The sequence below is a fragment of the Aotus nancymaae genome, unplaced genomic scaffold (genome assembly GCF_030222135.1).
Source record: "Aotus nancymaae isolate 86718 unplaced genomic scaffold, 86718_ANA_hifiasm-v0.15.2.pri h1tg000044l, whole genome shotgun sequence".
In the NCBI taxonomy this organism is placed as follows: domain Eukaryota; kingdom Metazoa; phylum Chordata; class Mammalia; order Primates; family Aotidae; genus Aotus; species Aotus nancymaae.
In genome coordinates, this window is record NW_026988458.1 from 4,479,961 (window position 1) to 4,494,033 (window position 14,073).

At 53.9% G+C, this 14,073-nt stretch overlaps 1 protein-coding gene across 1 annotated transcript in view; it reads left to right on the forward strand.

Moving 5' to 3' along the window:
- The first annotated feature begins 1,599 nt into the window (after positions 1-1,599).
- The window catches only part of IRS2 (insulin receptor substrate 2), a 32,854-nt gene continuing 20,380 nt past the window's right edge, over positions 1,600-14,073 (forward strand). Inside the window, exon 1 of the mRNA XM_064361878.1 lies at positions 1,600-5,593. Coding sequence (XP_064217948.1) covers positions 1,600-5,593 — 3,994 coding nt within the window. The remainder of the gene's footprint in view (positions 5,594-14,073) is intronic.

The following is a 14,073-nucleotide window of genomic DNA, read 5'->3' on the forward strand; positions in this document are numbered from 1 at the left end:
GAAGGGGGCTCCCGCAACGGTGTGGAGAGAGGATGCCCCGGTGCGGAAGGAAGGGGGCTCCCGCGGGGGCTGCGTGGACGCCCGCGCGGTCGCCCGGCTCCAGGGCCGCTGGCTCGCGGGCCCGCCCTCTCCCCGGCGTAATTGAAACCGCACTTTCTCCGCCTGCCGTCCCCGATGTCTTTCTCCTATTACCTCCCAAACGCGACTTCAACTTCCCGAGAAGCTGACAAGTGAATGGCGCCGAGGACGCCCCGGAAAGCGCCCGCGAGCGGGTGGGACCCTGGCACCCCTCCGCGCCCCTCGCAGCCCCGCTGTCCTCCAGGGAAGTGCGCGCGCCGCTCTCGTTCCGGAGCGCTGGGACGAACGCGAGGCTCGCGAACCCGCGGCCGCCGGCCCCGGAACCTCCCCACGCTCCGCGGCTGCGGGGTACCGGGACGGGGGACTGGAACGGGGTACGGGGATGCGGAGGGGGCGCGCCCACCCCAAGCGTGGGAGCGGCCGCCCTCGCCCAAACTGGGGACCCCGCGTCCCGAGAGCACGGCCCTGCTCGCCGCCCTGGCTTCCCCCGCGAGGCCTCAGCCCCCGCCGCCGGTCCCGATCCCCCGCCCCGCCCCGCGCGGCCCCGCCCGACGCCCCCTCCCCGGCGGAAGCTCGAACCCAATTAATTGAGTCCGAGGCTGGAGCGAAGGGCCCTGCGCGCCGCGGCCCGCCCCGCCCCTCCTCCGCGCCCCTTTTCCCGCCTTGGGTGGCATCTCCTCCGCCTGCATCCACAGCGCGCCGCTGATTAATGAGGCCGGGGCCGCCCCCGCCCCGCCCGGCCGGGCCGGGGCCTCCGCTGGAGGGGGAGGGGACGGCGGGAAACGCGGCCCGGGGAGAAAGGGGGCGGGGCGGGGGCGCGCGGCCCGCCCCCGCGAGCCACGCGCCGATTGGCCAAGCGAGCCGTCCGTCGGGGGGCGCGGCGCCAATGCAGGGCGGCGGGGCGGGGCGGCCGCGCCGTGTGTGCCTGCGTAACGCCGAGTCACATGTTGTTTTGCTCTTCTTAGTTCAGTCACTCGGTGCGCGATGTGTTACTCACTGTGCGGCGGGGACCGCGACGAGCCCGGGTCGCCGTTGGCAGCGGCAGCAGCAGCGGCAGCAGCAGCAGCAGCAGCCCCGGCGGCGGCGCGGACCCCGAGCGCCCCGGCGCACCCCGGTTCCCCGGAGCGCGACGCGGCGGCAGCAGTCCCTGTGCGGCCGCGCGCGCCTTAGGCTCGGCCCCGCGGCTCGGGGACCCCGACTCCCGGCCCAGCCAGCGCGTCCCCAGGCGCCGCCCGAGAGCCAGGGAGGCAGCGGCCGCAGTCAGCCGGGCCGGGGGGCGGCCACCGCCCGCGCCGGGCATCCTCGGGAGCCCCCGGAGAGCGGAGGGCGCGGCGCCGCCGAGCGGGGCTGGCCCCCGCGGGCCTCCCCGGACCTTCCCCGCCGCCTGGGCCCGAGGGACGCGTGCTCGGGCGGGCGGCCGGGCGCAAGGGTGGGAGGGAGCCGCCCCCGCCCGCGCCCTCTCCGCCCCTCGCCCCAGCCCCTGGGCGCCGGGCCTGGGCGGCGCGGCCTGAAGCGCCCGCGATGGCGAGCCCGCCGCGGCAGGGGCCGCCCGGGCCGGCGAGCGGAGACGGCCCCAACCTCAACAACAACAACAACAACAACAACCACAGCGTGCGCAAGTGCGGCTACCTGCGCAAGCAGAAGCACGGCCACAAACGCTTCTTCGTGCTGCGCGGGCCCGGCGCGGGCGGCGACGAGGCGACGGCGGGCGGGGGGTCGGCGCCGCAGCCGCCGCGGCTCGAGTACTACGAGAGCGAGAAGAAGTGGCGGAGCAAGGCGGGCGCGCCGAAGCGGGTGATCGCGCTCGACTGCTGCCTCAACATCAACAAGCGCGCCGACGCCAAGCACAAGTACCTGATCGCCCTCTACACCAAGGACGAGTACTTCGCCGTGGCCGCCGAGAACGAGCAGGAGCAGGAGGGCTGGTACCGCGCGCTCACCGACCTGGTCAGCGAGGGCCGCGCGGCCGCCGGAGACGCGCCCCCCGCCGCCGCGCCCGCCGCCTCCTGTAGCGGCTCCCTGCCCGCAGCCCTGGGCGGCTCCGCCGGCGCCGCCGGAGCCGAGGACAACTACGGGCTGGTGGCGCCCGCCACGGCCGCCTACCGCGAGGTGTGGCAGGTGAACCTGAAGCCCAAGGGTCTGGGCCAGAGCAAGAACCTGACGGGCGTGTACCGCCTGTGCCTGTCGGCGCGCACCATCGGCTTCGTGAAGCTCAACTGCGAGCAGCCGTCGGTGACGCTGCAGCTCATGAACATCCGCCGCTGCGGCCACTCGGACAGCTTCTTCTTCATCGAGGTGGGCCGCTCGGCCGTCACGGGCCCCGGCGAGCTCTGGATGCAGGCGGACGACTCGGTGGTGGCGCAGAACATCCACGAGACCATCCTGGAGGCCATGAAGGCTCTCAAAGAGCTCTTCGAGTTCCGGCCGCGCAGCAAGAGCCAGTCGTCGGGGTCGTCGGCCACGCACCCCATCAGCGTGCCCGGCGCGCGCCGCCACCACCACCTGGTCAACCTGCCCCCCAGCCAGACGGGCCTGGTGCGCCGCTCGCGCACCGACAGCCTGGCCGCCACCCCGCCGGCTGCCAAGTGCAGCTCGTGCCGGGTGCGCACCGCCAGCGAGGGCGACGGCGGCGCAGCGGCGGCGGCGGCGGCGGCGGGGGCCGCGGCCGCGGGCGCCAGGCCGGTGTCGGTGGCCGGGAGCCCCCTGAGCCCCGGGCCGGCGCGCGCGCCCCTGAGCCGCTCGCACACCCTGAGCGGCGGCTGCGGCGGCCGCGGGAGCAAGGTGGCGCTGCTGCCGGCAGGGGGCGCGCTGCAGCACAGCCGCTCCATGTCCATGCCTGTGGCGCACTCGCCACCCGCCGCCACCAGCCCTGGCTCCCTGTCGTCCAGCAGCGGTCACGGCTCGGGCTCCTACCCGCCGCTGCCGGGCGCGCACCCGCCCCTGCCGCACCCGCTGCACCACGGCCCCGGCCAGCGGCCCTCCAGCAGCAGCGCCTCCGCCTCGGGCTCCCCTAGCGACCCCGGCTTCATGTCCTTGGACGAGTACGGCTCCAGCCCTGGCGACCTGCGCGCCTTCTGCAGCCACCGGAGCAACACGCCCGAGTCCATCGCGGAGACGCCCCCGGCCCGGGACGGCGGCGGCGGTGGTGGCGAGCTGTACGGGTACATGACCATGGACAGACCCCTGAGCCACTGCGGCCGCCCCTACCGCAGGGTGTCGGGGGACGCGGCCCAGGACCTGGACCGAGGGCTGCGCAAAAGGACCTACTCCCTGACCACGCCGGCCCGGCAGCGGCCTGTGCCCCAGCCTTCCTCCGCCTCGCTAGATGAGTACACGCTGATGCGGGCCACCTTCTCGGGCAGCGCGGGCCGCCTCTGCCCGTCCTGCCCCGCGTCCTCCCCTAAGGTGGCCTACCACCCCTACCCGGAGGACTACGGGGACATCGAGATCGGCTCCCACCGGAGCTCCAGCAGCAACTTGGGCGCAGACGACGGCTACATGCCCATGACGCCCGGCGCGGCCCTTGCGGGCAGCGGGAGAGGCAGCTGCAGGAGCGACTACATGCCCATGAGCCCCGCCAGCGTGTCCGCCCCCAAGCAGATCGTGCAGCCCAGGGCCCTCGCCGCCACTGCTGTGCCCCCCGCGGGGCCTGCGGGCCCAGCGCCCACCTCTGCGGCCGGCAGGACCTTCCCTGCCAGCGGGGGCAGCTACAAGGTCAGCTCGCCCGCGGAGAGCTCGCCTGAGGACAGTGGCTACATGCGCATGTGGTGCGGCTCCAAGCTGCCCATGGAGCACGCGGACGGCAAGCTGCTGCCCAACGGGGACTACCTCAACATGTCCCCCGGAGACGCGGGCACCCCGCCTGATCTCTTCTCCGCGGCCCTGCACGCCGGCGGCGAGCCCCTCAGGGGCGTCCCAGGCTGCTGCTACAGCACCTTGCCGCGCTCCTACAAGGCGCCCTACACGTGCGGCGGCGACAGCGACCAGTACGTGCTCATGAGCTCCCCCGTGGGGCGCATCCTGGAGGAGGAGCGGCTGGAGCCTCAGGCCACGCCGGGGGCCAGCCCCATGCAGCCCCCTCACCCACTAGTGCCTTTGCCCCCGCGGCCTGGCAGCGGCCGCCCCGACGGCTTCCTGGGCCAGCGTGGCCGGGCGGTGCGGCCCACGCGCCTGTCCCTGGAGGGGCTGCCCAGCCTGCCCAGCATGCACGAGTACCCCCTGCCCCCGGAGCCCAAGAGCCCCGGCGAGTACATCAACATCGACTTCGGCGAGCCTGGCGCCCGCCTGTCTCCGCCGGCACCTCCCCTGCTGGCCTCCGCGGCCTCGTCGTCCTCGCTGTTGTCCGCCAGCAGTCCAGCCTCGTCGCTGGGCTCGGGCACCCCGGGCACCAGCAGCGACAGCCGGCAGCGCTCCCCGCTCTCCGACTACATGAACCTCGACTTCAGCTCCCCTAAGTCTCCCAAGCCGGGTGCCCGGAGCGGCCACCCCGTGGGCTCCCTGGACGCTCTCCTGTCCCCCGAGGGCTCCTCCCCGTACCCGCCGCTGCCCCCGCGTCCGCCCGCGTCCCCGTCCTTGTCGCTGCAGCTGCCACCGCCGCCACCACCCCCGGGGGAGCTGTACCGCCTGCCCCCCGCTTCGGCCACCACCACTGCCACTGCCACCCAGGGCCCGGGCGCCGCCTCGTCGATGTCCTCGGAGACCGGGGACAACGGTGACTACACCGAGATGGCATTCGGCGTGGCCGCCACGCCGCCGCAGCCCATCGCGGCCCCTCCGAAGCCGGAAGCCGCCCGCGTGGCCAGCCCGACTGCGGGCGTGAAGAGGCTGAGCCTCATGGAGCAGGTGTCTGGGGTGGAGGCCTTCCTGCAGGCCGGCCAGCCCCCCGACCCCCACCGCGGCGCCAAGGTCATCCGTGCGGACCCGCAGGGCGGCCGCCGCCGCCACAGCTCCGAGACCTTCTCCTCCACCACGACGGTCACCCCTGTGTCCCCGTCCTTCGCCCACAACCCCAAGCGCCACAACTCGGCCTCCGTGGAAAACGTGTCTCTCAGGAAAAGCAGCGAGGGCGGCGTGGGCGGCGGCCCTGGAGGGAGCGAGGAGCCGCCCACCTCCCCCCGACAGGTGCAGCCGGCGCCCCCCTCGGCCCCACAGGGCCGACCGTGGACCCCGGGCCAGCCTGGGGGCTTGGTGGGCTGTCCTGGGAGCAGCGGCTCCCCAATGCGCAGGGAGACCTCCGCCGGCTTCCAGAACGGCCTCAACTACATCGCCATCGACGTGAGGGAGGAACCTGTGACGTCACCGCAGCCGCAGCCCCCACCGCAGCAGCTCCCGCAGCCGGGAGACAAGAGCTCCTGGGGCCGGACCCGAAGCCTCGGGGGTCTCATCAGCGCCGTGGGCGTCAGCAGCGCGGGCGGCGGGTGCGGGGGACCGGGTCCCGGAACCCTGCCCCCTGCTAACACGTACGCCAGCATCGACTTCTTGTCCCACCACTTAAAGGAGGCCACCATCGTGAAAGGTGAGGCCCTTTGCCTTGGTGTCTGCGGGAAGGAGGGGTGGGGCAGCGGGTGGGGGGCCCCTTGGGTTTCACGGCCCTCATTTCCTGGGGACTTTGACCCAAAAGCCATCAGCCTGACTCTGGCTCTTGTTTTGTTTTTCCATGGGCTGCCTTGTTTTCTAACTTCAGAGAATTTCCAGGAACACTCAACTCGTCTTTGAGTTGCAGGTGACGTTTTCCACGTGGGAGGGAAGTGATTTTTTTGAGGCCTCACCCATCCTGTGCGCCCCACAGTCCCCAGTCCCTTCATACAGTAGAAGATCTCCCAGACCAGCAGCCCTGGAGGCCGCGGGACACCCGGCTGTCTTCCTCTGGGTACCTGGGTCCGTTCTTCGGGGAGGACCTGCCACAGCCTGCACCTTTCCCTACGTTTCTGGAGCCGTACTCCTCCTGATTCTAGGTGATCCTGGAGGTTCAGACCTGAAAGTCATTTAAGAAATGAGCATCCATTTTGATGGCTGCTAACGGCCACAGTTAACCGTTTCAATTTGACACATCCACTGTAGGAGCTTTTCCATCAGAGGCATTATTTTTCTCTTGAGGGGTGACTCGGTGAGGCTGCCTAAGCACAGCCTAATAATGCAGTTCTACCTGAGCATACGTGCGAGTTACCTGGTGACTTTGCTGAAACAGGGATCTCCTGCTTGGGTTAACCCCGCAGCTTCTGATGTTGTAGCTTTGGGGCGGGGCTCAGGCTCTGCATTTCTAGAGTCTCTACACAGGGCTGATGCTGCTGGCCGCGGGGACAACTCTCTGAGGACCCTGTCCCAGGGGAGACTCACCTGGGGAGGAGTGAAAAATTGCCTGTTGGGCCTCACCCCAGACACATTCAGGTAAAACATGAGATGGCTAGGAGGCAGGGAGGGCGTTTTTCAGAGTTGTCCGGATGATCTGAGTGTGCAGCCAGGATTTAGAACCAGTGCTTTGGAGAAGACAAGGGAAAGACAAAAAACACAGGTCTTCTCAAGAACAATCGGATAGGAGGGTGCCTGGTCTTGTCGTTCTCATCGAATATCCATGAGGAGAGAGAGCTGGGCTGACTTTGCAGCTGGTGGTGCATTCTGGCTGTGTAAACTTTGAATCGTGCTTGGGATGGGGGCGACGAAAGGGAAAGGTGAATGTTCAATTCCAGAGCGTTTATTTCATTTTGTAGCCGTTTTCTTTATAGGGCTCCTAGCAGGATGGAGGCTTTGTGGGAACAGTGAAACATAAGCAACAAATAGTATTATTTAGATTTTGGACTAGATGTGAGCCTAAGGTTTAAGCAGTCTTCAAGGGTCATAAGATGAGGATCAAAGTGGAATTCCCAGCCTTTTGCTTCTAAATAGACCAGTTTAGTGCTATGCAAATCCAGTATCTGTTTCATAGTATATTTAGGACTGTTGGCCCATGGGATTTGAAATTATAGCTGTGGGGTGAATCTCCTGTTATTCTAGTGAAAACTAAAACCATAGACTAGAAGATGAAAAGAGTCATAGAGAATTGTCAGGAGTGTGGTGCTTCAGCATCCAATTAAATCATTGGAAGTTGCCAGAACGTATCCCGGGAACAGTGGTTCTCAGGTGAAAGTCACTTTGGTTGGAGTTAAACACTATTGCGAGTGTGTCAGAGAGTTGAAGGATTAGCTGCCTTATGAGACACAGACCATTATAAACACAGCAGCAGCAGTATAATTGAGTGGAGAAACACACACATTTATGAAGTGCACAAATGGATGTATGCTGCAGTGAACATGAAAGCGGTGACATCTTGCCTGAATCTGATTCTAATCAGAAGAGGCTTTGTGGGAACAGTGAGAACATAACACCTTTTCCTGCTTTCAGTGGAGTCGGTGGGACAAACCTGGACTGGGTGGAGGTGGGGCCCCAACCGTGGGCTCTGCCATAGCAGCGGATGTGAGCTGGAATTTGTGTCTACCCGCCTGGAAGGACTCAAGGCCTTTCTGATCAAGTCGATACATTCAGAATTGGAATCCAAATAGGAGATAATGCCCTTTTCAGACTAGTGAAAATTTTGAACTCTAAGAGATAAGTTTATTTAGAGACTGGATTGACTTTTTAAGAATTCCCCAGCATAAAATTCCTTTCAGCCCATACGATTCTGGATTCTGAAGTCCAAACAACAGTGTGTGTTCTGTGGCTGCTGAACAAAGATGGGAGATCACTGGGGCTGCTGCTTGTCCCGAGTTTGTGTGGGTATCAGGATCAACCCTCTTCTGAGAAGTGAAAGGACTCCTTTAAATCAAAAGAGGTAACTGCAGTCAGTCCACTACGCCAAAACGACTTTTGAAGACAGCAATATCCGCCCCACTGGGTTTCTAGCAAACTAAATTGAACACAGAGAACAGGAGAACAGGAAAGGCCAGTCACCTTAGTCCACGTTGCGCCAAAGTTGTGGTCTGTTGAGACAGAAGGGAAACATTTAGAAACTTGGGACGAACATCCACTTTTATTTAACTCACACGTGCACTAGAAATGTGTTTGTGGTACTCATGAATACAGAGTTCGTAGTAGTAGATAAGTGTCCTTTGAGGAAATGATTTGTAGAAGGCCGACTTGCAAAGCATGTCTTTGAAGATGAAATAGAGAAAGCACTTCCTGGGCAGCCCCCTGCCCTGCCTGGCTCTTAGAAGTGGCCTGTGTTTCCACCCTGAGCTCCTTGTGTTCTGCGTGGGAAGACATCATTAGCGATGCTGATGCATAATAATTTGGGGTTACTTGGGTAATGTTTGGTATTTGCATAAGTGGCAGCAGAGAGGTAAGATTCCAGCCACGTCTGGCAGTTGTTTACAATGGAATTGTGAATAGGGGTGGGTTTCAGTGCAAGAGCCAATTAAAAAGTATATCTCAGGTACATCTATTTTTATTAGTCCGGAGCAAACTCTAAATTATGCATCTTATTTGAGGGCAAGTGAAGGTTACTTATCATGTGTTTTTGGTGTGTGTGCTTGTGGAAAACTCTAACCATTCTGTTAGGTTTTGTTGTTTTTTGGGAATTGGAAATATGCTACTGAATTTCCTGTGCTTTAAAACTGATTTTTAAAATTAACGCTATATGTTTTTGTGTTAGGATGGTAGATTGGTGAATGCCATAAAGTATGCTGTTTTAGTGTTCCTCTTTAGTGGGATTTTATTCTAAAAATGGCATATATATGTATGTATGTATAAAACAGGTTAGATAAGAATTACCACTGAAAGTATCCATATTTAAATTTTGTTTAATAAAAGGACTATCCATTCTTATCCTATGGTGAAACAATGATAAGAGACATGTTTCCAAACTGACAATAAAATCACAATTTGTGTTGAAAAGTTTTGCCTTTTGAAGTCATAAAGGAGAGAATTTTCCTAAATTCGGAAATCCAGTGAGATGACTGGCAAACGTCACAAGCGTTGTGTTTGCTGTGGCAGGTGCTGGTTTGCTTTAGTTGGCTGGCTCTGGCCGTCATAAGGTAATAGTGTGTGCACTGCTCCCACTCTAGTCACAGGAGCGGGCAACTAAGGTGCTAATGAAAACACACACGGGCTTTCGTGAATGAAAGTCACATGACTTGCTCTGTTTCTTTTATTGAAAGAGAAACCTTTACAAAAATAGTACTTCATAGAAGGAAGCATAGTATGTGGAACACTAAACCAGGAATCAGGAAACCAGGTTTCTAGTTGCTGATCTTAGTGAGTCATTGTGTGACTATGGGCCACTTAATCCTCCCTTCTCACTTTCCCTGTCTGTAAAATGGGGGTAATTATAATCCTCCCCTTTCTGTGTCACAAGCTGGAAGGTAAATGAGATCATAAACATCAAGAGTGTTTTAAGCTCTTCTAAAGGAAGATGCTAATAAATCCAATTGTTGATACTTACTACTTTGAAACCATGAATGTATACAGGAGAGACACTTTTATAAGTGGGTGACCTTAAATTGAAACAAACAGTAACAGAGTAGTCTGAAAGTGGAGCCAGTACCTTAAAAAATGCTACCTTTACTGCTTCATTGCTGGTTCCACTCCCATCTCCCAACAGCCATTGTTTTTCTCCTTTATTTAACTTAAGATCTGTTCATAGATATTTAGGAACAGATTGTAACAAAGTGGTGTTCTAAATTACATAGTAGAGTAACAATTAGGGAAAACACTATGGTAATCCTGAAACTATATGGAGACTGAACTTCCGATTACCTTTTAGAACTTGTTTATGTATTAACAGATGTTGACAAGGTGAAACTGCACAATTTGGATACACGTTTTAAAAATCGTCTCTTAATGCCGAACTCATTGAAAGAAAAACAGAACCCTGCGGTTGTTTACTCATTGTTTAGTCTGGGGTTTCATTCTTTGGGATTGATTTAATTAGGGTAGTCATTCTGCAGTTTTAGAAAATATGTGATTCTTTTGTTTTTCTATCCCCAAAAAAGAATCTTAGTAGAGAATTGATGTTTTATTTTCTTTAGAAGTATCAGTATTTAAAACGAGGCTCTTTTTTCTGAAGAGAAGAACTTGCAGAAGTTTTAGTAACAGCGTGAGTATAATGGGTTTTCTGTTAAAATTCCCACGAATGCATTTTCTTTAGAAGCATAGTTCTAAGAGCTAGCCAGTTCTGGTATCAGATTTGGCAAGGAGAAAGGGTTTTTGTTTGTTTGTTTGTTTTGGGTTTTTTGTCGGGGGAGTAGCACAGAATCAAGTGTTCCCATTTCACGTTAGAAACTTAAGGGAAATGGAACTTCATTCTTTTATCTGCATTACTAATTAGAGTAAGGAAAACCGTGTGAAGCAAAGCGCTGTGCCCCCCGTCCTGCATTTGGACGACTGTAATAGGGGTGGATTCTCTGTGGAATTTCTCTGGTACAGATGACAGCAGAATGAATATTTCTGTACAAGATGAACAAAGCATTTTAATATTGGCATTTTCATGAACAAATGAAAACAAAATTTTCTGAATGTTCAAAAGTATTGGTTATAAGCATATTAACTGTCAGATCATGATTGTTGTGAAAATAATGCTATCCAAGTTTAGATAGGGACACTCTGTATTTGGTTTGAGTGGGTTCTTCAAGATTGCAGTGGTTACTCTGACTCATTTAAGGTAGATTATTGTTCACGGAGTTCAGTGCTAGACTTTTCTGAAGAAAATTGGTAAAGTCATTTGGCATGAAGGAGATGATGAGATGATGAATGCTACTGATTTCAATTTCTTTCAAGGTAGCTACAGACTTACATTAACTGGGTGCTAAAATAAAATGCATAGGTGCAGGTTAGTATATAGAGGATTGGAGTATATGTTGTATACCAGCATTCTGCTCTGTAGGTGTAAATAACGCAAGATACTCCTCTGTGCTACGGCTTTATTACTTTAGTGAATTCATTACATAAGAATTCTGTAATAGATTGGATTCAAACTTACAGATTGCATGTTTACAAATGAGAAAATAGTCAATTTGGTGTTTCTGATTAATTTTGTATTAGACTAGAAAAATACTAAATTTGTATAGAGTCACTTTTATGTGTCCAAAGACACCGTAAAACTTGAATGGATAAAGGTGAAGCTTTGGAAACTTTGTCCAGTTTTCTTTTGTCATATATGATGTCTATATACACAAAGAAGGTTTATAAAATATTCCTTGCTTACTGTGTTTTTACTAAAATTTGGAATATTTGATCAGCTATTTTGACCCACAATATATTTTTTAAAGATAAGTCATCACATGCATTGCACTCTGTAAATGCTGGGTCTTTTAATATTCATTTTAAAGAGTATCAGATTTTCCAGAAATAAATATTTGGGGCCGGTGTGTGTGTGTGTGTGTGTGTGTGTGTGTGTGTGTGTGTGGTTCCATAGTATCTTATCCAGTCATGCTCCAAGAGGCTCCATGTGATTTTTTTTCTGTAACTGAAATTCAAGCATTAATGGTGTGTTTTCTGTTCATGCTGAAACTTTATAAGTTCAGCATAGTCCACTGTTACTTTAACCCCATGCAGTTGGTACAAATACTTGAGTCAGTTATGGTGTGGCATGAAATTTCAATTGTTTTTCATTGCATAAAAGCAGATATTATGATAGAGTTAATTATGCTATGTGATTTTTTTACCTTAAAATTCTGTTATACTATGCGATTTTGTTACCTTGAAATCATGACTCATTCTTGGCTGGGCGCAGTGGCTCATGCCTGTAATCCCAGCACTTTGGGAGACCAAGGCAGGCGGATCACCTGAGGTCAGGAGTTCGAGACCAGGCTGGCTGACCTGTTGAAACCGCATCTCTACTAAAAATACAAAAATTGGTGGGGCATGGTGTCGTGTGCCTGTAATCCCTGCTACTCAGGAGGCTGAGACAGGAGAATTGCTTGAACCAGGGAGGCGGATGTTGTAGTGAGCCAAGATTGCACCACTGCACTCCAGCCTGGGCAACAAAGAGCAAAACTCCACCTCAAAAAAATAAATAAATAAGTAAAAGAAAAGAATGACTCATTCTTTTGCATGGTATTAATGTAGGATCTTTAATATTTAATAATATGATATAGTGCTTTCTCTGTGCATTCTGTGGACTTAAATAAGTCGATCTTTGGCCTCCAAACTATTAAGTGTAACAGGTAATCCTAGAACTTGGTACACAACTGGCAACTGAAGATTTTGAAAAAACGTTGTTGAAGTTGACTCTAATGACAGTGTGCCATTATTGGGATCAATATTGACAGAGAATTGCCTGCCCCCTCCTCTTTGGGTAAAAGAGTTGTGTAAAATTCAAAAAGTGTTTTTCTTCCCTTTATAGTGTTAGGACATTTTCCTGTACACAGTATTATATAATATTCAAAAAAATCCTGTGGCGTAGGAGAGCCACCATAAACCCCGTTTTCTGGAATCAAGGACCCACAGCATGGAGAGGCCACATGACTTGCCCAAGATCTCTGAGCCAAAAGGAGAAGGAGTGTCAGGTTCAACCTCATAGCATCTTAGTATCTCTAGCTCAGTTCTCTTGTGTCATATTGCCTGCTGGGAAAGCTCATATGCAATAATTACATTGGGATTTTATTCTAGACCCTTACCTCAAGCAACATTCAAGTTAATATTTTGCTGGAGTGATAGTTACTTAGATCTTCCCTCTGTCCCTTTTTTTTCCACTTGGTATCAATTCAAAGTAAAATGAGGACAGTTGAGGAGGAAGACTAGACATTGTAGGAAAGCCCTCTATTTATTTGAATCAGTTTTTATATCCGCCGATTTGGAGAATTTAGGATTTGATACTGCTTTCAAGGCTGTCATGTTGCTAGTGGATTTTAGAGTTGACAATCAAGTTGGTGGTGGATCTGTTCCGGGGACTGCCATCATGCTTCCTGGACCTCTAGGTGTGTTGACAAAGTGGAAAACTTAGATTCCCCTGACTGTCTTTGATTATATCTTAGTAAAACAAACTGTATATGATACTTGGTAAGACACCTCCCCACCCCTACCACCATCAAATACATTAAAACTCTTGCAATTCAGGTGGCAACAATTAGAAAAATATACACAAGGTGGTTTTGAGAATAAAGAGTTGAGAACTGTTGATATAATGTAACTTACTTATTTTAAGGTTGTGAAAACAGAGGTTGTGGGAGGTCGGGAGTCTTAGTCAGGGTCACTGGTTTAATTCATGGTAGAGTTGTTTGTAGGTATCATCAAGAAAGAATAGGAGAATGTGATACAAACAATGACACATCTCAGTTGATTCTTTGTATACTGATGAATAACTTTCTCCCAGGATGCAACCTGTGCTCCTTAGGTCAACTTAGTATTTGTAGAAGTGAGATTAGTCTTTTTATCTTGAACCATTTTAGTAATTTGCTTCATACATAGACTAAAAGATATCCTGAAAGCCAGAAATAAGAGAATGCAGAATTCCTAATATTGAAACACATTATAAATCAGAGAAATATGGCTGCTCATGACCATGGGGATGGTGTTTACTGAGGGGGGAGAAGATGTGGCAAATATTTAAGGTCATGTATTTACTTTGTTAAAGAAAAGGGAACAAAGTTATTGGGCTAAGTGAAATCTAAAGGCCCACACTATCTAGCAGGATTGAAGTCTCTGCTCTGTGTAACAGGTTCAGCCTGGGCGGTGACACAGTGATTGATGAGTCAGTGGTTGCTTTTGGTCACTGCTCTCTGTGTCTCTAAGACAGGGGCCTATTCTTTAAGTGAAATATCATACACTTCCCATTATGGATAAGTCCATTAACATTTTCCTAAGAAATGAGTCATTAACCTATTTAATGAGTTTATTTGAAAACTAACCAATTTAGAATTTGCCTAAGGACCAATAAGTAACTAATCAGTTGTTGCTAGGTGGTTATCTTCTGGGGATTTGAGTATTTCATCAGTGCCTTTTTGTTTTTAAGAGCCTTTGTTGTTTTTTGTTACTTTTTTTCCAGTTCTCAGGAAAAAAAAACATTTAGCTGAATTTTTATATGAT